General features: G+C 41.7%; 4 protein-coding genes across 5 annotated transcripts; all 4 read left to right on the top strand.

Moving 5' to 3' along the window:
• The first annotated feature begins 963 nt into the window (after window positions 1-963).
• On the top strand, window positions 964-11341 carry LOC103359602 (TBC1 domain family member 15). 2 transcript variants are annotated; one of them, XM_008285011.1, is made up of 10 exons: window positions 964-1361; window positions 4789-4974; window positions 5102-5220; window positions 7310-7413; window positions 8384-8451; window positions 8587-8733; window positions 9947-10037; window positions 10155-10303; window positions 10404-10542; window positions 10642-11341. In XM_008285011.1, exons 1-10 carry the CDS (start codon window positions 1124-1126, stop codon window positions 10808-10810), a joined length of 1410 nt encoding a protein of 469 aa, XP_008283233.1. In that variant the 5' UTR covers window positions 964-1123; the 3' UTR covers window positions 10811-11341. The 2 variants fall into 2 exon arrangements, with proteins under 2 accessions (XP_008283233.1, XP_008283232.1); XM_008285010.1 differs by having other exon boundaries at window positions 965-1361; window positions 10401-10542.
• An 802-nt stretch (window positions 11342-12143) lies between these two features.
• On the top strand, window positions 12144-16742 carry hsc70 (heat shock cognate 70). The gene is made up of 9 exons (XM_008285009.1): window positions 12144-12273; window positions 13478-13682; window positions 13856-14061; window positions 14322-14474; window positions 14547-15102; window positions 15200-15402; window positions 15523-15721; window positions 15840-16072; window positions 16268-16742. The coding sequence occupies exons 2-9, from the start codon at window positions 13478-13480 to the stop codon at window positions 16460-16462; spliced, it is 1950 nt and encodes a 649-aa protein (XP_008283231.1). The 5' UTR covers window positions 12144-12273; the 3' UTR covers window positions 16463-16742.
• Window positions 16743-17297: 555 nt separating this feature from the next.
• On the top strand, window positions 17298-20712 carry LOC103359600 (chymotrypsin-like protease CTRL-1). The gene is made up of 7 exons (XM_008285008.1): window positions 17298-17373; window positions 17579-17682; window positions 17777-17856; window positions 17937-18018; window positions 18129-18309; window positions 18453-18583; window positions 20477-20712. The coding sequence occupies exons 1-7, from the start codon at window positions 17328-17330 to the stop codon at window positions 20636-20638; spliced, it is 786 nt and encodes a 261-aa protein (XP_008283230.1). The 5' UTR covers window positions 17298-17327; the 3' UTR covers window positions 20639-20712.
• A 214-nt stretch (window positions 20713-20926) lies between these two features.
• Window positions 20927-22995, top strand: LOC103359599 (chemokine-like receptor 1). The gene is made up of 2 exons (XM_008285007.1): window positions 20927-20997; window positions 21333-22995. The coding sequence occupies exons 1-2, from the start codon at window positions 20988-20990 to the stop codon at window positions 22406-22408; spliced, it is 1086 nt and encodes a 361-aa protein (XP_008283229.1). The 5' UTR covers window positions 20927-20987; the 3' UTR covers window positions 22409-22995.
• Window positions 22996-24712: the final 1717 nt, after the last annotated feature.

Raw genomic sequence — 24712 nt, 5'->3', positions numbered from 1 at the left:
CCCCGTGCAGCGTGGGTTCTCTCCAGGTTCTCCGGCTTCCTCCCACACAGTCCAAAAACATGTTGAGGTTAATTGGTGATTCTAAATTGTCCGTAGGTGTGAATGTGAGTGTGCTTGGTTGTCTGTCTCTAAGTGTAGCCCTGTGATGACCCCTGCCTTCGCCCTAAGTCGGCTGGGTTAGGCTCCAGCCCCCCCACAACCCTAGTGAGGATTAAGCGGTGTATAGATAATGGATGGGATGGGATGAATTTAGTTGAAGGTCTTTGCACAGTTTCTTAAAAACTGTAGGGATCGAACCGGTTTTGAAGAGTTCAAAAGGGTACAAACTGCTGAACAATGAAAGAAATGCAAAACTGAGCCAGAACCTGCAGCCAAAAGAAAGAAACTTGATGGACACAGTGTGATGTCTCAACTCAGTCCTGAGCCCAACAGCACTTGAATGTGTCAACGGGACAGTTTTAAAATGCAATTATTTTTTAAGATTTAACAAGAAAAGAAAAAAGACACAAGAAAAGAAAGTAAAACAAGGACTTAAGAAATCTTTCCAGATTTTTAACCAATTCAAGGTTGCTACACGTATGGCTTCTCATGTACTTCTAAATGGTAGTTCTGCCTGCAAATGATCAGAGTAAGCGACCAAATCAACGACTATTTGACCTACATATTTACTAAGGAGGAAAAAAGTCTTTCCACTCCAGTTGTTTGGCTCCGCCTACACTTTAATTCAAGTAATGAAAAACCTCGTCTGATTGATTTGTTCTGGAGCACAAGTTCATCAACTTGATGTTGTTAAATAACTCCACTAGATGGCGTGAGACGTGCTCCGAAAAACACTCAACTTTGGCACTTGAGTTTGGACTCCACCTGGAATGTGGGTCAAACTGGGATCTCCAAGGTGCAGTCATATGACTCCCAGAAGGCCGAACGAGAGTCCACAGAGCTGGAAATGGTTTCCTGAAAGCTAATTCAGCGAAGGTTTGGTGATGTGGACCGACTAGGAATCAGTCTCGCCTGATTTCAGCTGTGGAATGCACTCTGGGGAAATGCGTTTTGGGAAGAGACGCGTTGTTTATTACGCATTTGGATACAACGGGACGATGTGACGCTTCTGTTGGTATTCTGGATGCGTAACTTTTCTTCACGTGTGCGCGGTGTGGTCGCGAAAACTCACATGGCAGATCTAGATAACAGGAATCCACGGCGGGCAGCGGGAGAGGAGACGAGCTCCGGCCGCCGTCAGAGGAGGGTAGCAGCGGTCAGCGCTCCGGCTCTGTGCGCCGCGCGTCTCACCCTACCTGGAGTCATGGACGCAGAGGGGAGGGTCGACGAGTCCAGACTGAGGATGCACATCTTCAAAAACGGTCTGTCTGTCTAAAAGAAAAAAAAATATCCATTTTAAGGCTGCATTTGGTCACAGGTCTGCAAATTCTAAGATTCAAACACTTCAGAATGGTGCATCCTGGTGGATTTTACGCATCGGTTTTGATTTGCTGCCTTAATGCATGGTGCAGTTGTGGAAGGCACTAAAGTCAGGCACAATGTGTAAAAGCTATAGTGGCTTCACATGTTTTTGTTGGAGGGACATGTTTTAAAAATGTACACCTATATTCTGATACACCCAAAGTGCATGCAATTGTAGCATGAATTGCTGCAAGGACAATCACCTTTCATGGTAAACTATAACATTTAAAAGAAGTTACATGATTTGCACCTGAATGATTGCTTGCAAGTTTAAATGTCTACAGTATGGAAAACTTCATTTCCATTCATGCAGAGTGATGAAACGTGTTTTATTCACGTAAAAGTAAGTTCTGCATTTAAATTTTAATAAAATAAAAAAAATGTGAACATAATCAGTGAAGAAGAAAGCCATTTTCTTTTATTTTGATGGTCAAAGACCCCTGAATTCATTCCCTGTTGCCATGTGTTTTCCCATCACCTTTTGTCATGTGTTTTCCCACCTCCTGTCACAGGCACCCGATTCCACCCCCTGTTGTTCATTGTCCCCTTACCTCCTGCCATTTGATTAGCAACTGTATGCTGTCAGAGCCCCAACTCCACCACCCGTGTGGTCACCAGACCCCGATTTCATCACCTGTGGTTCATTGCCCCCCCTTACCTCCGGTCACTTGACTAAGCAACTGTATGTTAATTTACCTTTATTCACCTCTGTATTTACATACAGCGCGCCCCTTACCCTCTGACTTACCCTATAAATGTGTGACTCTGCAGATGTTCAGGGTCGGTCCACCTTCACAGACTCATGCTCTGTGTTGGTGAGCCCACCGTATACCGGAATACTAACAAACACCCACTACAGCAAACTTCACATGAGGACTATGAGTAAAATTTCTTCAACATCAGCAACAAAATATCAGAAGTCAAAGTACTCATTTTGCAGTGAATTGAATCCTGACAGCGTTAGTGTTACTGTGAGATTTTATGTTTGTAATATTACTGCTAGAATAATGTGGATATGTTGAATTTTACTGCTGTAGCTTCTTAAGGTGGAGCTCATTTTAACTCCTTCATCCACCGTTGGATAGTCTCATCTACAGCAATGCATCGTATTCTTTAAGATCATCGTATGTTCTCAGCTTTTCATCAGCTCACAAAAGCATTCATATTTGTGGTGATGCATCATCTCATCAGTTTATTTTGCCGAGAAAGTAGACGAATGTTTCAGTTTGTCGCAAACATTGAAAATCACCACTTGGTGCAGCGAGCGGTTTCCACAGGAGGTGATGAATATTTGCAACCTGAAAAGCAACTAAAGCTGCCAGTAAAAGTACAATGTTTGCATGTGAGATGTAGTGGAGGAGAAGCCAAAAGTTGCATAAAATGGGGAAAAAAGTGCAAGTTTGAATTGTTACTTAATACTTGAGCAGATGTATTTGGCTCCATTTCACTACTATTCATGCAGTTTTGCAGGAAACATGAGGTAATTGTCAGTGATTTAACTTAATACCTCAAAGACTAATGATTTCGAGGTCACAGCAGGGCAAAAAGAAATCATAACTGATCCCTTAATGACCATTAGGAAATATAAAGTCTTTACTAATCCAGTAAGTTTCATAGTTTGAAGGGTTGTTTTGCCATTCTGTATCGATACAGTATTCAGCAGTCATGGTGAGGCCTAAGACTGAGAGGATTACTTCTGTCAATTCCTGTTTGCATGAGAACATTTTAATTTTTATGCGTTAGGAAATCTAATTAGATCTCCAGAACTTAATATTAAACATGTGGCTGTAGCACCAAGGAGGCTATTCCCGTGTCATTTTAGCGCTGTTCTGCTGTGCTGTAGGATTTTTTTTTTTTAGGGCCAAATGTGTCCAGATGCATCACAGAATCGACCCCATCGACATCCGACCACGATTGAGTCAAGTGATGCTTTGCTTCAGGACGTCAGCTGAGTCACAGTCAAACTCTTCTGTAAAAAAAAAAAAAATCAAACATTTCATTGTACGTCGGGCCTCCCTGGAGCAAAGAAGTGCAGCGTGACTACACAGACATCATTTAGAGACGAGAGCAACAAGAATAAAATCACATGAGATTCAACAGACAAAAAAAACACTCAGCGAAGTGTGTGAGGATTAGTGTTCAGGCAATGGTTTCAATGTTGTAAGACACCATTGTTGGTTTCCTCAAGTAAAACATCACATTTAGTCCGTCATCTGTGAGCAGGAATGTGGAAGCTCACCCTCCTTTTTCTGACCTTTGTGCGCATTCCTTCCCTACAAAACATGGAAAACAAAGATTAAAGAAACCTGTGGAGCGAGACGTTATGTAAGACATCTCAAATCCCCCATCACAAAATCCGGCTAATGGAGGGGAAAGGTCACATTTTGCATTTTTGCATTCGGGTCTTGTTTTAGTTTGGTGGTGTGACTGAATGATCAGGGCTCACTTGACTTCTCAGCTTGACAAATAGGTGATCCAACTCCTTTTATTCAATTAAGACTTTGAACCAAGGTGAAGGCAGATGTCTCTCCCAATGAAAAATGATTCCTTTATTAAAACTTGGTTAGATTACCGTCATTCTCTGTATGCAGATGTAGAGCAGTCGTCTTTTCAGCGTCTGTAGCTGCTAAAAATGCATTTGTCCCTCTTCTGACAGGAAAAGCAAAGTGTGATCACATAACACCAGTTTTGGCCTCCGTCCTCTGGCTTTCTGTCCATTTAAGATGTTTATTTAATGTTTGGAATGGTTTGGATGCGACCTGATTTAGCAGAACTCTTTCATCTTCATTCTTCAGTTAGAGGTCGAGCAGCCAGATGCTCTGGGATGTTCTGAGATGCACAGAAATAGAGGTGGTTGAGCTTTTACGGTGGCTCCTAATCTCTGCAACACTTTCCCTTTTATAGTAAGAACTGCTCAGACTATAGAAACTTTAAAGCTTCTGCTCAAAACCCATTTCTTGACTCCCTGACATGAGCATTTGTTGTGTTCTAACTCTTTATTCTAATAACTTTCATGTCTTCTTGTATTTATTCTCATTACTGTGGTTTATTGCCTGCAGCGCTTTGGTTCAACTCTTATAGTTTTTTAACATGCTTCATGTGTTTTTTAAAGATCAATTTTTCTTTTTCCCATTACTGCAGAGAGACAGGAAATGTAGGGAGAGCAACATATCCTGCCATGGATCAGACTTGATCTACAGCCACTAGATCGGAGACCTAAGCTCCTGTTCATGGGTCGCCTGGTCAACCGATTGAGCTACTGGGCGACTCAAATGTGCTTTATTAATATATATTTGACTCTGATTTCGCTCTTTATTCCCCGTCCAGGCGGCGTGCCTCCCTCTGAGCGCGGCCTGGCTTGGCGTTTTCTCTTCGGGATGTACCCGTGCAGCTCGACGCCTTCAGAGCGCTCTCTGCTGCAGGAGCAGATGGTCGTACGTTACCGGGTCATGAAGAGAAAGTGGCAGCAGTTTCTTCCATCAGCCGTACGGATGCACCTCAACGGCACTGACGGTAACATCCACAAACATGCCAAATCTTTCATTTGTTTCGTTTTTTTTTTGTGTGTGTGTGTGTTTCTTTCCTTTTTGACTGCCCAGCTTTCTGTTTTGTTTTTTATTTCTATGCTCATGTGATCCAGCTGAGTTGGTGGCAGCCGTCAGGTACTTCGACCAGAGGCAGGTTCAGGTCCAGCAGCAGACCCGCTACCATTGTGAGGAGGTCTGGGACAGGCAGGCTTTCTTGAAGCTTCAAGCACAGGTTAGACCCATTAAATCTATTTATTAGAATCTATATCTGTTCTATGTTACATGTGTCTTTCTATTCAATCATTTCCAGACCTGGATGTGTTCGATTTCTTTATTTATATTTAAACCTTCCCAAAAGATCAGTTTTGTAAAGTAGGAGGAGTGGAGTATGTTTGGGGAAATGACACAGCCGGATCTAATTTGGTTAAACAAACAGTTTGTCCGTCATTTACTTATCATCAGTTGGCCTTTACGCACTGGCTAAAGTGTTAAACCACCTAAATCATCGCAACTTGGCTGAAAGTTTGACAAAGGAAGGGCAGCTACACAGGAGTTGTAACTAAAAATAAGTTCATTTTACGAAAGAAATTAAACAAAGTACATTCAAAACATAACCAAACAAGGTGGACACCAGAGGAAAGAGAGCAAGAGAGAGAGAGAGACTGGCCGACTGCCAACACAATATGAGCTTAATCCGGGCGACTCCTGCAGGGATTAGTCTTCCCAGAGAGTCGTCACACCCCTTCTCATAAAAGAAAAGGCGGTTCTGCCAATAAACACTGGCACTGAGACTGCGTACGTTAAATCACAGCTGAAACTGGCACCGCACACTAAAGCCACCTCGTTCGTAGACCTAATAAGGTTGATACATGCAAAACACAAATCCCACCAATCCCACACACAGCATTCACAGCCATAACCATTCCTCCAACTCGCTCAAACATCTGCAACGTTGGTGCCAGAGATCTTTAATCAGAATTATACTGGATATAAGCAGCGATAACCAGCAAAGCAAACGATACACAAGATAACTGTGAGTAACAGGATCAACGTCCAGAGTCCACAACATTTAAAACAATACAGCGCCTATAAAACCCCTTTGAAATTTTCTGCTATTATTGCAGTGAGTAAAGTCATAACCTAGACCTCAGTCCAAATGAAAACTTATGGCTGGCCTATTCACTGATGATACCTGGCAACCTGAAAAAGCTTGAGTAGTTGTGCAAAGAATAATTGAGAGTCCAGATGTGAAAGCTTGATTGAGGGGTGTGCAGGAAGGGGGTGAATACTTGCAGGTGGTAGAGTGGTTGTCCTCTGATCGTCAGGCTGGCGGTTCGATCCCTGGTCTCTCCACGGTCAAAGTGTCCTCGAGCAAGACACTAAACTGGAATTTGGCAGCTCTGTTGCCACTGGTGTGTGAATGGGTGAATGAGAAACACATTGTAAAGCGCTTTGGGTAGAAAAACGCTGTATAAGTGCAGACCATTTATGCAACCGCTTATTTTACATTTAATTCTAATTAATTGACATGACTTGTAGAAATCAGGTTTAACTTTGACGTGAAAGTGTCTTTTACTTTCTATTAAATTCACAGTGATTCAGTGTTGAAAAGCAATAAATGCTCTATGTGTCGGATCAGTGTCTGCACTGAGACCCTATCCCTGCCTATATGACACTAATGAGGCAGGTAACTTACTGTCAAACAAACCTAATTTCACAACTTTGCAGTACTGAATCCTAGAAAACCCAAACGTAGCCCACACCATCAAACTGGACTCTCCCCAAATTTGGCCTGACAAACACACTGCTAACTACAAAAGCTCAATTCTTTAGTCTTTAGGCAGCAACTAATGGGAGGTACCGGTTGGTGCAGAAACTCCCTGCTATGCAGTTATCTCCAGATAATCATGGATGTGATCCCAAACACATATGTCCCTCTACCTATTTTCACAGCCTCTTAAGGATGAGGGTTCAGCCAGCTCACAGTCAGATCCTGGTATCAAACCTATTCAGGGAAATAACTCAACAGACACCTGGAACCAAAACAGTTAAATTCAACTAAACAGCAGCGTAACAGGATTACAATATTGCTCTCCGCTCAGATGAAAGCTACACTGCACTTACCAACAGCTTTCAGGAAGTGAAACGTCCCTTGTAGCTTTTCTAAATTAGCAAAAGATAGAAAAAGTTACTGTTCATGCATTCATCTTATCATTTCAAGTGCGAGAACACGGTGCAATTCAAATAAGTGGCATATATTTAAATGTATGGACTCTGTCTAATTGACAGTATATGTCTCTATGTTTTCTTCCGTTTAACAGATTTTATTTGAGCGGGTCACATTTGACCACGAGGAACTGCAGGAAGCCATACGAATCATTGACAAGGATGTTCCCCGAACCAACAGAGACCTGAGCTATTACCAGTGAGTTAACATCAGCTGCTGTTGTTTTGTGCATTTCTTTAAAATGCGGGTCAACAGAAGGTCTGTGGAATTTCATTGCAGCCTCTTGAAATGAAGTTTGTCGGAGTAAAAATCCAGACATTTAGTTTAAATCTCCGAACCCCAAATCCATCAGGCAGGTTTGAAAAGCATGCCATCTTTAAAAAAAATAATCACCAAAATTACAACATTTATCATCAACAGAAACTATATAAACAGAAAAAAAACCCCATCAAATCTTCATCATTGCTGTGGCCCTTGAATTATTTGTGCAAAAGATGCAGTTCCATCTGAAAAACAACCAAATCTAAGCCAGAAACAGACTATTCCTCAGCACAGTTGAGAAGCCATTAATAGCTCCGCTGTGGTGTGAAAGCTTGAGTAATGCCTGTAAACTGGTGTCATGTGGAAAAAACAAGATTCAAGATTTAAGATTAGCTTTATTGTCCCAGGTGTGGGAAATTTGTCTCGGGCTGTTTCACCCATGCTGCAGCCAACACAAGCAGACCCAAACAGTTAACAGATAGAATAAATAAATATATGCATACATCAAGTAGAAGCAGAATAAAATGAATATCATAGTCTAGTTTCATTAGACATGTCACTTTAAATAAAAATAAAAATAAAAATAAAAATAGAGCTATTTTACTTATTAATTAGCCTAATGGAAGCCGGAACAAATGCATTTTTAAACCTGTTCAGTTCAAGGTAGCCACTCTGAGTACAGAGTGTGTGAAGGGTCACTCAAAAACCTCTGAAATATTACTTGGACTTCAAAGCAGTTCTGCCTTTAGGCGGTTTCACAAGCAAAAACATTGCATCCTTTAATTTCTTCGTGACTATAGAGGCTTTATAAAGCATGAAACTACACATATTGCACATCAAATAACTGGTGTTGTAACTAATTCTGCTTTTTCTTTTCACCACACTAATAGTCTATGTGTGCCTGCAGGGATGAAGGTTTGGGCAATCTGTTGGTGTTGAGAGACATCCTCATCACTTATGCTGCTTTTCATCCAGGTAAAGAGCCAGACTGAGGCCATCTCAGGTTTATTAACTCTGATTAGATCAGACAGGCTCAGAGGTTGTTTGTTTTGCCACCAGAGACGCTAACTGCTCCTTTCTGCAATCGCCTGTCTTGACTGTTAAACCCAGAGGTCACCTACGCTCAGGGAATGAACGACCTGTGCAGCCGCTTCCTGGAGGTTCTCGACTCGGAGGTGGACACTTTCTGGAGTTTTTCCTGCTACATGGAGAAATTCTCCCGAGACTTCAGGGCTGATGGTCTTCACAGAAAAATAGGTGGGAATACCAAAAAGAAATGCCCTTTGAGAAACATACAGCCTTCTGTTAGAGCCACATGTTTCACATTTTGACTCGGTCCAAAGTACCTGCTGGTATTTTCTGCGCCCCAGTTTTTGTAAAGTTCTATATAATATAAATCAAGTGACAATCCTGCCTGTGCTGATGCAGTATGACCAGCTTGTATGAGATTTTTTTAGATGAAACTTCAGCAGCTTTACTTCATTAATGACCTCCAGTGTCTCCGTACACAGCTCTTTCAATTTCAGCTAATATTTTTGGTTCAACCTACAAATTGTGTTGTTGTTCTTCAGCACCTGTTTGTTGTGAATGTTATTCAGGCACTGGGCAGCACCTGTGAAAAATCCTTTTTTTTTTTAATTAGAAAATTTATAAGGAATGTGTTTGTTTTTTTTAATTATTATTGACTAATACAGAAAATATAAAATAATAAATGCTTTAATGAAACATCCAAAGTGCCTAAAACTTTTGCACTGTAAAGCATGTCATTGTTAAAGATTTAGGACCTCTAGTGGTAAAATAAAGACACTGAAAACTTGGTCCAGGTGATTTGTGAAAAAGGATTTTTTTGTAAAAGCACGCAACTTGGTACACTCGTACCAGCGTCATCAAATCTCCTGAACCAAACAACAGAAAAGAGGAAGTCAGTTTATATGTTGTAATGGTCAATGACTGTGATGATACCACATCAGCAAAATAAACTCATCACATGCAAAGTATTTAAAGACGTGAGAAGGAAATCACGTATGCATACATGCTGTGTAAAGGTCAAAAAGCTCCTTTTGTCCTGAGAAAACACTGATTGCAAAGATGAGCACGATATTCAATATGACTTTTAAAGATGCTTTTTTTTATTTTTATTTTTTGCATCTGAGTATTTTCTGAGCTAAAAAGTTTAAAGATCATTAAGTTTAACGGCCAGATATCACTTTTTCTGTTTCTATGTTCATTTCTGAAAAAGTCAATGACCCCAAACTGTACAACCAGGTTTCCTGCTTTCATGAAAAATTTCAGCTAAAAAAAAAAAAACACCTGGACTAACTTATTTCCACAACCGGAGAAGTTTGATTGTAGGTCAGACAAAAGAACACACGTAGGTCTGAAATTAAACTGATTAAAGATCTGTCCAGAACAAAAGTTTTGTCTATCGATTAGCTTAGTCTAAGCATATGTTGTGTTTAACGTCTTTCAGAGCTGGAGGCAGCTCTGCTGAAGGAACTGGACCCTCTGCTTTATACTCATTTGGTCAAAGACAGCATGGAGAGCCTCGCATTCTGCCACAGGTACATCTGTGCAGATCAGATTACGCTGTCTATTTGTTCTCTATATCTAAATACGGCTTCATTTTTCCACATGCACCTTTTCTTTATGTTTATGTATGTGTTTTTTTGTCCTTTAAGGTGGCTACTGCTGGGCTTCCAAAGGGAGTTCGAACACAGCGATGCACTGCGTTTGTTTGAGATCCTGAGCTGCGACCACCTGGCGCTCATCTCCCAGCAGGTCGACCGAGCGCGATACCAGGAGAGACTGACACGGAAATACAGCTCAGGTGAGCCCAGAAGGAAAGGTGGGGGGAAAAAAATGAAAAAAAGTTACCTCGATGAAATATCTTACAGTGATTTATCTTTGCTTTGTGATGCTTCCAGAAGAAGATTCAGAGTCAGAGCTGCAGGCTGTCAACACTGACTTCACCTTTGAGCTCTTTATTTGTGCAGCCATCCTGCTAGAAAACAGAGAGGCGCTAATGCGGTGCCGAGATGACGTCCAGCTCATCCAGTTTGCCAGCAGGTTTGTTTTTTATGCAAAGATATTAAAAAAAACAATCCCAAAACAAATAAAAACTTGTGCATGTGTGTATCTGTGTGAATGCATTTGTGTCGTGTGCAGCCTGCAGGGAACACTGGACCTGAACAGCACGCTGAAGAACGCAGAGTATCATTTCTACAACTACTGCAAGCGCTGTGCTTGGGATTATATGAATGGACGCTGCAGAGTATACAGGAGCAAGAACGAGGACTTCTTCTATCAACTCCGCAGTTTATTTGTTTTAAAATGATGGCTGTTATTTAAATACCTGATCTCACAAACTGTAATTTTATAGCTGAGGACATGTAATCCCCATTTGCAGTCTTGAGCACACTGTCTTACTTTGTATTTCTGAGGGAAACACACTGATGGCTGCTTTTTTTTTTTTTAAACATGTCTGCTGTTGTACAGTATTTATTATATGAAAGTTGACCAACTGTGAGTCATTTTGTTTGCTCTCCTGAACTGCCACGAACATGGAAAGCTGAAGCCTAATATTTCATTACCTCAGAATAAGAGCTTTAGCTGATGTTTTTTTTTTTCCAGGTTGTGCAATATTCAGCTGCTGGCAGTGTGTAAATACTATGATGTGGAGTGTCGCAACAGGTGCTGCCTGTAACGTTCTGCAGTTATATTTAATGCCGGGTGGGCGTCAGTGAGGCCTATGTAACAGGAATAGATGAGCTCTGGCAGAGGGACCACGCACTACTGTGTCTTAAACAGAGAATGAAACACATTTACAATATTAATTGCATAAAAATAAAACCACTGGAAGATTATTTATTAGGTGTTGTTGGTAATATTCATGTTTGTCTTTATATTTTATGGCTTAAGTAATTTTAAGTATCGCCTATGCTTTGAGTAAAAGACCATCGTTTTATTCATCAGTGCCTGCAGAGAAAAGTTCAAACTGAAATTAAAATAGCAAGACCATTGGAACTTGCAATTTAGGAATGCAAAGTTACTCAGAGAAGCACTGCCTCTGACTTTCTGGAGCAAAAGGTACAGAAAAGTGGTTTTTGTGACCTCAAGAAATTAGTTTCTAGACACATTCATGACATGGATTCTATTCCATTGACAGTAAAATGTTGTTTCTAAGTCGTTTACTGTCATACAAACAGGAGATGTTCTAAACAGACCACAAAGCAGAGCAGTGCTACCAATCTCTAAAGTCAGTTAATAATGGGAACTTCTAACTGAACAAAGTTATAGTTCAGAGATTTTTCACAATGGAGAAAAAAACAAACGGATTTTGGTCCTGACAGTCTGAGCAATAGAGCATGTGAACAACAGTATTCAGGAACTACTTTTTCATGTCAGAGCAACACTCACATCAGCAATAATAAAACAGTTTCCTGCTAAATCAAACACCCAAGCCGTGACACATTCATTTTCTCTTGTCGTCGTGTTTTGTTCTGTTCCTCTAACGGATTGCTGCAGAGATAAGAATAGCAATCTTTCTCTCAAGGAACTCTAGTCAGTGTGAAGAAACGTGGCCCTAGAACTTTCCCTGGTGGAGTCACCTGACACCCTGATCGGGCTCTCCCTGCACAGAGCTCTATATACGCTGGGGAGCACAGACACTCGCCCTCTTGGTCTGCCTGCTAGGAGAAGGAAAGGAGTGCTGGAGAGGAGCTCAGACGGTGCTGGGCGAAAAGAAAGCATCACTTAAACTCAGTAAACTCTCAAGTCTCGAACATCTAACAGCGCAAGGTAACCTTGTGAATAGGAAGTGTTGCACTCTGGCCTGGCTTCATAGTCTGTCTTGCTTACCGCTTTGAAAGCCTAATTCCCAACAGTGAGGAGTTCCCTGCATGGTTTCTGTTGGCATGACAAACCTGAAGCCCTATGAAAAACTGCAAAGTCTAGCAACTATCCAGCATGTCACTTTGGATGACTTCAATGATTCATTTACATGGTAAAAACCGGCAAGTTTCAGATGTGGATGTAGCACGAAAAAGCACTATGTCAGGATTCTTTCTTCTCTGTGTTACACAACTGGATAACGAATGAGAATTCAATAACATGCTCTGGCTGCAGCAGTTTTGCAACACGAAAGGAAGAAAGTCTCACCCTCATCTCAGTTGTTTTTTGCTCTGAGATTCAGTGGAATTCTTCTCTGTTTCTAGAAATTACCCAATGCCACCCTCAGCCTGATGGTTTCGTCAGAGCACACCCTCAAGAGCTGTGACAACAAAAGCCTTTTGTTGAGCTCTTCACTAATCAAATACGTTTGTTATTTAGTCTCGCAGCTGCAGATTTCTGTGGCTATTTTTGTTTTTTTTAAGTCCTTTGTTTTAAAAGGAAACAGGCAAGTTTTGCTCAAGACTGGCTGATAAATGATCCCTGAATTTTAAGCCACCTTCCATTCATCGCCACGCAGATATGCTGATACTTAATATAGTAACTGTTAGCTATTTGGAGGCAGCTGTTGGAAAAAATAGACACCCTGATCACTATTGCAGGATCAGTAGCCTACATCACATTTAAAAGGCCTGACTGAGACACTCTAATGTTATGTTGAGGGAGGAGAGAAGCTGAGTGGACGGGGAATTAAAGGACGCTGAGACATAGTCCAGTCATTTGGTTTCCAGTGTCAGGAGGCGGTTTGAGCCTCTATAACATGGACGGCAACACGTGGCTGTGCATCTGGGCTTGTGTAAATAACTGTGAAAGGTACACCCTCTGAAATGCTTACATGACATATATGGCTGTACATAGCAGGCAGGTGCATGCACATTTACAAGCTACAAATAAACACATTTTTAAAAGTCCAAGCACAAAAAAAAATGACTACAAAGAAAAAAAAATAGCAGTCCTTTCTTTGGTAATCATGAATTTGTGAATCAGAGTCAGATTACATTCCCAAATAAAAATGAGCTACAAGTCCTAACATGCCTCTTTTCTTGATTCTAAGATGTCTAAAGGGCCAGCAGTAGGTATTGATCTGGGAACCACATATTCCTGTGTGGGCATCTTCCAACATGGCAAAGTGGAGATCATTGCCAACGACCAGGGAAACAGGACCACGCCTAGCTACGTGGCCTTCACAGACACGGAGAGACTTATTGGAGATGCTGCCAAGAACCAGGTGGCCATGAACCCAGCCAACACTGTCTTTGGTAAAAAGAAAATCAAACAAAACTGCATCATCCCTTGCAATCAAAAAATAACTGTTCTCCTCAGTTCATTGACATCTAATCCTGTGGAAGATGAAAAGGTTAACTATTTAAAAGTGTATAGACTGTGAACTAAACTAAACAGCATCATGCATTTTCTCTTAAATCTACTCCAGATGCTAAGCGCCTGATTGGTCGCAAGTTCGACGATGCCGTGGTGCAATCTGACATGAAGCACTGGCCTTTCAAGGTTGTGAATGACTCAACCAAACCCAAGATGGAGGTGGAATACAAGGGTGAGATCAAGACCTTCTTCCCTGAGGAGATTTCCTCAATGGTCCTCACCAAAATGAAGGAGATCTCTGAAGCATATCTTGGCAAGGTAGATAACAGTAAATGTCTAACATTATGCATGAAATGGTGCGGGAGAGTTTGTTTTTATGGCAGTTAAAGGGTGGCAGTGATGTTCTGCAGCTGTCAGGAAACACTACTTAGTACTTTTTTTTTTTAGCTGTTTCCCTTTACCTATAATGTCATACCAAGTAAAATTACATCGTAAGAAAAAGTCTCCTTAAAGCTTTTCATGTTTGTGGTAGAATAATGTGAACAAACTGTTGACTTGTGTTCTCACCATCTTTACAGCCTGTGAACAATGCAGTCATCACTGTTCCTGCTTACTTCAATGACTCCCAGCGTCAAGCCACCAAAGATGCTGGTGCCATCTCTGGGCTGAATGTGCTGCGCATCATCAATGAGCCTACTGCTGCAGCCATTGCTTATGGCCTGGACAAAAAGGTAGTTAAACACTAAAATGCTAAGCTTGTCATATGCTGTACTTCACTTAGTAATCCGTAATGTTTATTTCAGGTTGGCGGTGAGCGCAATGTCCTTATCTTTGACCTCGGAGGTGGTACTTTTGATGTGTCAATCCTGACTATTGAGGATGGCATCTTTGAGGTCAAGTCCACGGCCGGTGACACGCACTTGGGCGGTGAGGACTTTGACAACCGCATGGTCAACCACTTCATTGCTGAGTTCAAGCGCAAGTTCAAGAAGGAAATCATCAACAACAAGCGAGCTGTGCGTCGCCTGCGCACGGCATGCGAACGTGCCAAGCGCACCCTCTCCAGCAGCACTCAGGCCAGCATTGAGATCGATTCACTCTTCGAAGGTACAGATTTCTACACTTCCATCACCAGGGCCCGCTTTGAAGAGCTCAATGCAGACTTGTTCCGTGGAACCCTGGAGCCTGTGGAGAAGGCCCTGAGGGACGCCAAGATGGACAAGGCCCAGATCCATGACATTGTCCTGGTGGGTGGCTCCACACGCATCCCCAAGATTCAGAAGCTACTGCAGGACTTCTTCAATGGTCGTGATCTCAACAAGAGCATCAACCCTGATGAGGCTGTGGCCTATGGTGCAGGTGGGTCTCTACTGCAGCTAGGATGAACTTATTCCATATTTGTAAAAGCTTTCTAGTCATTGAGGCATTGGTTTCACCATTTGGAAACTCTTTACAGCTGTGCAGGCAGCCATCTTGGCTGGTGATAAGTCTGAGAATGTACAGGACCTGCTCCTGCTGGATGTCACACCCCTGTCGCTGGGAATCGAGACAGCTGGAGGAGTAATGACTGTCCTTATCAAAAGGAACACCACCATCCCGACCAAACAAACCCAGACCTTCACCACCTATTCAGACAATCAACCTGGTGTGCTCATTCAGGTAGAGCAACCTTAAATCTTTAAACAAGTTCACTCTCCATTACACCAGTCTGTTACAACCACGCCTTAAAATGTTAATTGATACATCAGAATTTAATTTGAAAAACTCTTTTTTTTTTAGGTTTATGAAGGTGAGAGGGCCATGACTAAGGATAATAATATCCTGGGGAAGTTTGAACTCACTGGTATTCCACCTGCTCCCAGAGGAGTTCCTCAGATTGAGGTGACCTTTGATATTGATGCCAATGGCATTCTCAACGTGTCTGCAGTGGACAAAAGCACCGGAAAGGAGAATAAAATCACCATCACCAATGACAAAGGTATACTTCAGAAATCCAAAGGCATTAAAAATCAAATGTAGCAACATTGCACTGAAAGAATGCTGTGCATGAACAGAGAAGATTAATCGATAGAGCTTTGTATTTCATCATTCCATAGGGCGGTTGAGCAAGGAGGACATTGAGCGCATGGTGCAGGAGGCAGAGCAGTTCAGGGCTGAGGATGAGGCCCAGAAAGACAAGGTCACAGCCAAGAATTCCCTTGAATCTCTGGCCTTCAACATGAAGAGTACTGTAGAGGATGAGAAGCTCCAAGACAAGATCAGCCCTGAGGATAAAAAGACCATTGTGGACAAGTGCAATGAAGTTATTGCCTGGCTGGACAGGAACCAGGTAAAAAAAACCCTTTCACTGAACCGAGCAAGGGTTCCTCTTTGGCTCAAATTGTGAAATCAGGGGGGGTTCATATCATGTTCACTTTGTGAGGCAATTTCTCACTTCCCCTTTGCACTGTTTTTATTCAGTAGACAACTAGTAACCTACCAAGTGTTCTGTCACAGTGAATTATTGGCTCCTTCTGTTACATAGACGGCGGAAAAGGAGGAGTATGATCACCAGCAGAAGGAACTCGAGAAGGTGTGCAACCCCATCATCTCCAAGCTATACCAGGGCGGTATGCCAGGAGGAATGCCTGGAGGAATGCCAGGAGGAATGCCTGGTGGCTTCCCTGGTGGAGCTGGAGGTGGCTCCTCTTCTGGCCCAACTATTGAGGAGGTCGACTAAACACTTGCCGGACCGTGTCTTCTTCTCATATACTAACATATACTTAGTGTCTTAAAGGTTTTATTTTTTTTGTACCTAGTGCACATCCACTTAATATTAGAACACATTTATTTAATCCAAGCAAATAAATCTGACACTTGCATATAGAACCTCCAATATCCAGTCACATGTTTATTTGTCTCCCCACTGAAGATTTGCATGAAATCTCTTAAAAAGTCACACCACTAATCTGTAACTTCTGATCATTATTTCAATAAAGATCCCCAATGAGATTCTGATATTTAAATTGTACTGTCTTTCTTGTGATTTATATACCTCAGTAACCCCCAATATTGCATTAAAAAGGTATGCACAGAAACTCCCAACTTGCAACTATTGACTCTTGCAAATAATATTAACTAGTTCCCGTACACAGACCACAGAAGTTGTGATCAGTATCTATTTCCTGTAGAGTAGCTCGCCTCACTCGGTGCAGGAAGTCTTGACACCTTGAAAATAATATCTGTTAAAATAAGGTGACAACGTTATCGATTGAATCTGTTGCTTCTTGTTTGCACCTTGTGTGCAGTTTGAAACTGAGATGCAAGCAAATGCTCAAACGGCCCAACATACTGAATGTGGTGCAAACAGCGTTTTAATGTCAATAACATGGCAACACTTTGCTGTTGCTTCTGACTAATGGAATAATAATGCAGCAATTTGTGCCCTAAAACTATGTAGATCATGAATTATCTGAGGTGTTTATCACCAGGTGGTCTTTTCCCAGACTGGGGCAGGTGGGGAGGGGGTTGTATGTCTACACTATAAAAGCCAGAGTCCAGCTCAGTTGAACCTCAGGGACCTGAATCTCAACTGAGACACAACCATGTTCTTGCTCATCAGCTGTTTTGCTCTTGTGGCCTCCGCACTGGGTGAGTGACTTGAGCTTAAACAACATACAATGCATGTGTCAGTGGAAAAGTTGTTTGATGTGGTGGCAATTGTGGGTGCCATTCTTGCTATCTGATGAATGACTTTGTACATTTCTGCATTGATTGCATCTTGCTACTTCTGGGCATATATGTCATATTTTGAGGCAAGTAGATAATTCTTTTACGTTGTGTCTCTGGGCTTCAGGGTGTGGAATGCCTTCCATCCCACCCAAAGTGAGCGGATACAACAAGATTGTGAATGGGGAGACCGCTGTGTCTGGTTCCTGGCCCTGGCAGGTTTCCCTTCAGGTAGAAACTCCACATCAGCTGTGGTTTGGTTACAATCACACACTATTAATTAACTCAAATGACAAAAACTGAATAAGCATCTTCTCAATCCTAGGATAGCAGAGGGTTCCACTTCTGTGGAGGATCCCTGATCAACCAGAACTGGGTTGTGACTGCTGCTCACTGCCGTGTGTCGTAAGTAACTCAATGTGGCCCACAATCAAACATGAAAAACGCTCTGTAATCACTTGTCTGACTGCTTTTATTTTCTTTAGTGCAAGAGATCACCGTGTCATCCTGGGAGAGCACGATCGCCAGTCCAACAGTGAGCCAATTCAGGTCAAGACCATCTCCAGGGTAAGGAGCAACAGAATACGTTACGGAGATTTATTTATAAAAATACAAACACTGCTTTATGAAATAAATGACTATATTTGTGTATAATTTTTCCTCACCTCTCCATCCAGGCCATCACTCACCCCTACTACAACACCCAGAACTTTAACAACGACATCACTCTTCTGAAGCTGAGCTCCCCAGCACAGATGACTGCCCGTGTGTCTCCTGTGTGCCTGGCCTCCTCCAGCACCAGCATCCCCTCTGGAACCACATGTGTCACCACTGGATGGGGAAGAACCGGGCAGACTTGTGAGTGAATGACTGTATACACAGAACAAATTAACAGATGTGCATAGTTACAATAGAACAAACATGTACTGCCACATGTTTCACCATACCTCAACTTTCATTGAGCAGATGAGCCTCATCTCCACTTTATTTTCTGTTCTCAGCAAGCCCTCGCTACCTCCAGCAGGCTGCCCTTCCTCTGATGAGCCCTGCTCAGTGCAGGCAGTACTGGGGTCAGAACAGAATCACCGATGCCATGATCTGTGGTGGTGCTTCTGGAGTGTCTTCCTGTCAGGTAACAGCCACTTAAAAGCCTTCAAATACACAGTTACAGGAAAAGTAAGCAATTCTTTAAAAAAAAAAACAATGACCAGATTGTAATTGTTAATGAACCAGCCAGTAAGAAACACCTTTTTTATGCACTTGTGAATGATTAATTATTAATGTATCACAAATGTAGGTAATCTTTAGGTTACTGACCGAAATGTAAGACTTGAGTTGTAAGCTCTTGGTAGTAACTGATTGATAAATAAACAGAAACAAAATTTAGTAACTATTTTCTTATATTATACTAATAATAAAGTGAATGGAAAGTTCAGGATTTGCATATTACATAGAAACAGTTGCTAGAAGATTCTTGTGAATCACTGGTGGCTTTCAAAGAAATAGTTCCCACATTCTTACTTAGAAATTGCTTCATTTCCAGTTCTCTCTCTCTGTGTGTTAACTTGAAACCAAAGAGTCACCTCACAAAGTTGCACAGAGCACACATTTCATGAAATGCAAATCTAAATGAATTTTAACCCTTTAACTAACGCCGGGTATATTTTACCCGATATAATAATCTGGAAAAAAAATATAGTTTTCATTCATTTATGTAAAAGTACAACACTGTATGACAAACTGTAGGACTCTTCTTTAATTTCCCAATATACAATATCACATAAAATTTAAAAAAGGTACCATGGGGGACCCTAAAAAAAGGCAGCAAAATTATTGAAAAATCAGGTAATCCTTAACGAGAAATTTCCAAACAGAAAAAATAATGGAGCTGGGAACTTGTTCTTTGGTCCAGCCGTTCCTGGGACATGTGAGCCTTGTCTGGTGAAGGCATCACTGACAACTGTGGCAGAGATTGACAAAAAATGGCAATTTTTGAGAGGGGAAAAATTACCACATTTTTTTTGACTACATGAATTTCCTTAGACAGACTCCATACCAGAACCAAACTGAGCCTTCACCAGACAAGGCTCACATGTCCCAGTACGACAATTTGTCATACAGTGTTGTACTTGTACATAATTTGATGGAAACTTTTATCTGGAATATTATATCAGGTAAAATATACCCGGCGTTACTGATGGTGTTACTAATTTTAACGTTAGTGTGCTCAGTCAGGAATTTCACTGATTTCTTTTTTTTCTCCTCTCTCTGAGTGCTACAGTTTCACTTGTAGTTAACTAGCTAAAAGCTGAGCTTTAGTAGAAAAAAATAAATAAAATCTGCATAGCTAATGATTGCAGATGTAAATGAACATTAGCTACATGTTAATCACTTGTTAGCATGCCAGAGAAACTAGGCCTGTGGCAGGATGACAGCTGTGGATGAAATGAGGCAGAGGATGTGGCCTGAATGTTGTTTCCCTTGAGAAGTGCAAAGAGATTTCAACACACAAACACTAACATTGGGGCGGCTGTGGCTCAGGTGGTAGAGCGAGTCGATCAATGATCGGTGGTTCGATTCCGCCCTGTAACCTGTTTCATGGTCGTTGTGTCCTTGGGTAAGACACTTCACCCACCGTGCCTGGTGTGAATGCGTATGTTTGAGGTGGTGGTCGGCAGGGCAGCTGTAACTACAATCGTAGCTACCACCAATGTGTGTGAATGAATAATTGACAGTGTAAAGCGTCTTTGAGTGTCCAGAAAAGCGCTATATAAAATCTGATCAATTATTAACATTGGGTAAATTCCACCCATAAAATATGCTACCCTCTATCACTGAGGCCGGGTGAAAATCACCTGAACGCATGCCTCTTGAAAAAACCATAGATGGGAGGTGGGAAACAAACATACCGCATGCAGCTCGGACAGCAGCAACACAATGAAAATCACATGACAAAAATCGTGTGGGTGAAAATCACCCGGCGTTAGTGTTCTAAGGTTAAAGAAACACATCTGTTCTGTTCTAGGATGACTCCGGTGGCCCTCTGGTCTGCCAGAGCGGTAGTGTGTGGTCCCTCGTGGGTATTGTGTCCTGGGGCACCTCCAACTGCAACGTGCGCACCCCTGCCGTGTACGCCCGTGTGTCCTACCTGCGCCAGTGGATCGACCAGACTGTCGCTTACAACTAAGCGTGCGTTACACACTGGTGCAGCCACACAGTGGGCTGCTGTTTGATGCCTTTGTGAGAAATGATGCAATAAACTCATAAAACTACCAGTTCTGGAGTCCTGTTTGTTTGTTTGTTTTTTTAGGTCAGCCTGAGAACATGCAGAGTGATGAAAAAGTTGCATTGGAGGATGTAGTAATTTAGCAGATGTAAAATTCAGATTAGCACAGAACCAGATCTCTGTGCATGACGGTGCTGTCTCATTGGCAGCTGGACTGACTGAGAAGGAGGAGTAATCAGATATAGAGAACAAGTACAAGCAGGCACAGATCAGCTCAGAATGAAAACAGACTCTTGCAGCTACAAGGAAGATGCGGACCGGTAAGACACTTTTTAGCTTCATCATATTTTTTGGACTAAACTGCTCTAAAATAGGAGACTTGCTTAGAATTTTTACCTGAACAAAACAGAAACTGAGCAAATATTAACTTGCAGTTCACTGCAGAGTATTCTATAACTCTTGCATCCGTTCTAGTGGGAGCCAGTATTGCACAGAACATGTTCTAGAGCAACAATTAAAACTATAAAATCATGTGCAGTTAGTTGAAACTTCATGAAATCTGGCTAGAAAAGTGATCAAGATTTCAGTTTTTTCAATGCATATTGCAGAATATGTCTGATGTCTGCATTACAGCATTTCCTTTTTTGTTCATTAGATAACAAGACTCTCACTGCAAGTCCAACATCTGGACTGGACGCCGCAATTACACACATGAAGACAGCCTCTCTGGTCCTGTACTGCTTGATTTTCATTGTGGGGACTGTGGGCAACGGTCTGGTCATCTACGTGACGGGCGTCAGGATGAAGAGAACAGTCAACTCAGTTTGGTTTCTCAACTTGGCCGTGGCTGACTTCCTCTTCACGACCTTCCTGATTTTCTTGATTATTTCTCACTCTCGGGGGAACCAGTGGGATTTTGGTCTTGAAATGTGCAAACTAAACAACTTTGTGACTGTAATCAACATGTTTGCCAGTGTCTTTCTCCTGACCACCATAAGTCTGGACCGGTGCTTGTCCGTCACGGTGGCGGTGTGGGCACACAACAGGCGCACCGTCTTCAAAGCTCAGCTCATCTGTGTTGTGATCTGGGTGACTGCTGGGATCTGCAGCATCCCTTATGCCACTTTTCGCTCCCTTTCTCAGAATAACGTGACAACAAAGTGCGTTTATCCTTCAAACGTGACACAGAAACAGAAATGGATCCTCTACACTTTTCGCTGCGTTGTGGGCTTCGTCATCCCTTTCCTGGTGATACTCATCTCTCACGTGGCCATAGGTGTTCGTGCAAGCCGAATACAGAGGATTAAGAAATCGAAGTCTCGAAGGATCATTTTCTCTGTCATTTTTGCCTTCTTCATCTGCTGGTTGCCAGTCCATATTTTGAGTTTTATAGAATTAAAGGCCAGATATAACAGGGATCTGAGGAGCATACTTAAGATTGGAGGTCCTGTGTCTATGGGTCTGGCTGCTTTGAACAGCTGCCTGAACCCCATTCTCTACGTTTTCATGTGCGATGAATTCCTGAAGAAGCTCAAGCAGTCCATATGTCTAGTCCTGGAGAGCGCCCTTGCAGAGGACCACTTGTCTTTTGTGTCTTCTCGCTCCTTGTCGTCACACTTTTCCCGGATTTCCCGGAAATCAGACTCAAGTGCACCTATGGAGAGAAAAGGCACAGAAGCTTCCCTAACCTTCACAGAATGCAAAATCGAGGAGACTATGAGCACCGAATGAAAACCTCAACAACCAAAAGGCAGTGTGCATAAAAATAAACCCACATTTAAAAAAAAAAAAAAAAAACTTTTAACATGTGTTATTATAATATTATTTCAAATGAAAAACTTACCAACATGTTTTCATTAACGGCTGATAAGAGCTGATTCCTGAGCTCCTGTACAACTTTCATCTATTTTTTACTTATGTAAGCAGCTTTTTATTACACACAGAAGTTACACAACAAATTAGTCAGTAACTGAACATGCCTGTGTGTGTGTGTGTGTGTGTGTGTGTGTGTGTATGTGTGTGTTGCAGCTTTAAGTTGTAAATATGAAGTGCTTGATGAAACAATTAATGTGTAAATTGAAAGAAAAATGTTTTATACTTTTATGCTGTGGCTGCAACGACACCAAAATTGCTTAAAAGGACTTTTTTATACACATTTATGTTGATGTTTGTGAATTTTTTTGATGCTCCGGCTTTTTTTATCCATACTTAATATTATAGGCTTTTCCACAGCAGCATCAATTAACTGTAACACCAGCTTGAACTTCACAAGAGAACTGTGCTTTTCTAAACTGAATAAAAATGTATTGTTGATGAACTGATCTTGTCTGTCTGCATGACTGACGCCACTCGCCACAAGGTTTATCTCACAGGATATAACAAGCTGCATGTGCGAAACCTTTATCGTTTCATTTGCAAAATGGAACGTAAACCGTTGTTCAAACCACTGTCAGATACTTCAGAGAGCAAACAGACAGACAGAATCTGTTCAAAAGAAGGAAATGGAAAATTAATTTGGCTTTGATACTGACTGTATAGCACACCTGCATATAACATACTGCACATCCTTTACACAAACATTCAAGCACTTTTTGAAGACTATTGTGTCTACAAGTAATTTAGTAAATTAATCACACTTTCTGTCAGTTGCAGTGGTGGAAAGTAACTTCATACATTTTTTCAAGTACTGCACTTTTCGTTTTTTTTACCCTATTTATGTACTTAACTATGTTACACACAGAAATATTGTACTGTTTATACCACGGCCTTCATCTGATAGCTTCAGTTACCACTAAGATGGTTTCACACAGCGGGTACTATTGTAAGCTTTAAAACCACATAGTTACAGATTAAACCAGTGGTTTCAAACCTATTTGGATTCTTACAAGAGGCCGTTTGTAGTCCGGCTTACATTTCATGTGTGTGTGTTTTCCCCTCTCTTTCTTTTTTTCTCTACTTTTTTCGTTTTGTGTTTTTTCCACGAGATCTCATGTTCTGTGATTTTTTCTGCGCAAATCTCAAGAGCCGAGAGATCTGTGTCTGAGACCCCCTCTCCTCTTTTGTCTCTGGATGTAAAGTAGTTCAAACCTGCAGCAGTTACAACAGTAGAATGCTGCAGACCCAATAATCTGTTATCATATTGTTAGAATTAGCTATGTTATGAGCAATCATGTATTCTGAATCTGTATTTCTCCACTGAACCTATGATCCTGTTTTTTACTGAGCACAATGCATGTCCTTGAAGAACACATGGCTGGTTAGAACTGGTTTACAGACTAGGAGACAACTGAAACTCCTCTGTTCTATCAGTTAAGACTGCTACTTTAGATACACGCCGTACCAACAACATCCACACATGATGCTTACCACATTTCGAGAACAGAGTGTGAATGAGGTATGTCTGTCTACATCATTGGTAACGGGCTAATTATACTTGGTTGCATACAAGTTCCAACCTCTGTATGGGGCAGCCCCAGCCCGAGAAGATCAATGTGAGTCATTTCTGGATATCGAGGGGCTCCTTCTGATAGAGCTCTCACGAGAGCTGTGCCACTCCGAGCCCAGCACTGACTCACTTTACCTGCGACCGAAATAAATTCTACATCTGTGAACTGATGATTTCTCCAGTTGGTTCTTGGGCTTTCAACTAAAGAATCGGGGCAAACAATATATAACTAGAGAGGCCTCAGTAGAGGGACATAGTTGCCCGATGTATGCATGTTTACTGTGTTTTACTGTGTGCCTACTTGAGGATGAACTTGCCTTGATTTTGCTTTAAAATGATAAATAATGTAACAAGAGCTTAGTCTGTCATGTAACACAGATAATGTGCATGGAGGGGAAGCGTTTCGCTGTAATTTACGCCTACAGCTGAGCAGCTAAGATTTACGACTAGCCAGACCTTGACCTTTCGTCCAAGGTCAAATGTCACATCACCAATATGGGCTCCTATCTGATTGTAGTAAGAAGCTATATATTTGTCTTAGACCTTCTCAAAGTTCTAATGGATTTAAAATTTGCGATTTAAGACCTTCA

This window comes from Stegastes partitus, unplaced genomic scaffold, assembly GCF_000690725.1.
Source record: "Stegastes partitus isolate 25-593 unplaced genomic scaffold, Stegastes_partitus-1.0.2 Scaffold383, whole genome shotgun sequence".
NCBI lineage: Eukaryota > Metazoa > Chordata > Actinopteri > Pomacentridae > Stegastes > Stegastes partitus.
Note: the sequence above shows the minus strand (reverse complement) of the source record. Positions and strands in the feature narration are given on the sequence as shown.

Coding starts and splice junctions, on each gene's coding strand:
- LOC103359602 (XM_008285010.1), top strand. CDS start 1,124: ATGCGTAACTTTTCTTCACGTGTGCGCGGTGTGGTCGCGAAAACTCAC. Junction 5,221..7,309: donor TCTTGAAGCTTCAAGCACAG/GTTAGACCCATT, acceptor TCCGTTTAACAG/ATTTTATTTGAGCGGGTCAC. Junction 7,414..8,383: donor AGAGACCTGAGCTATTACCA/GTGAGTTAACAT, acceptor GTGTGCCTGCAG/GGATGAAGGTTTGGGCAATC.
- hsc70 (XM_008285009.1), top strand. CDS start 13,478: ATGTCTAAAGGGCCAGCAGTAGGTATTGATCTGGGAACCACATATTCC. Junction 14,475..14,546: donor CTTATGGCCTGGACAAAAAG/GTAGTTAAACAC, acceptor TGTTTATTTCAG/GTTGGCGGTGAGCGCAATGT. Junction 15,722..15,839: donor CACCATCACCAATGACAAAG/GTATACTTCAGA, acceptor ATCATTCCATAG/GGCGGTTGAGCAAGGAGGAC.
- LOC103359600 (XM_008285008.1), top strand. CDS start 17,328: ATGTTCTTGCTCATCAGCTGTTTTGCTCTTGTGGCCTCCGCACTGG. Junction 17,857..17,936: donor GCTGCTCACTGCCGTGTGTC/GTAAGTAACTCA, acceptor TATTTTCTTTAG/TGCAAGAGATCACCGTGTCA. Junction 18,019..18,128: donor AGGTCAAGACCATCTCCAGG/GTAAGGAGCAAC, acceptor CTCTCCATCCAG/GCCATCACTCACCCCTACTA.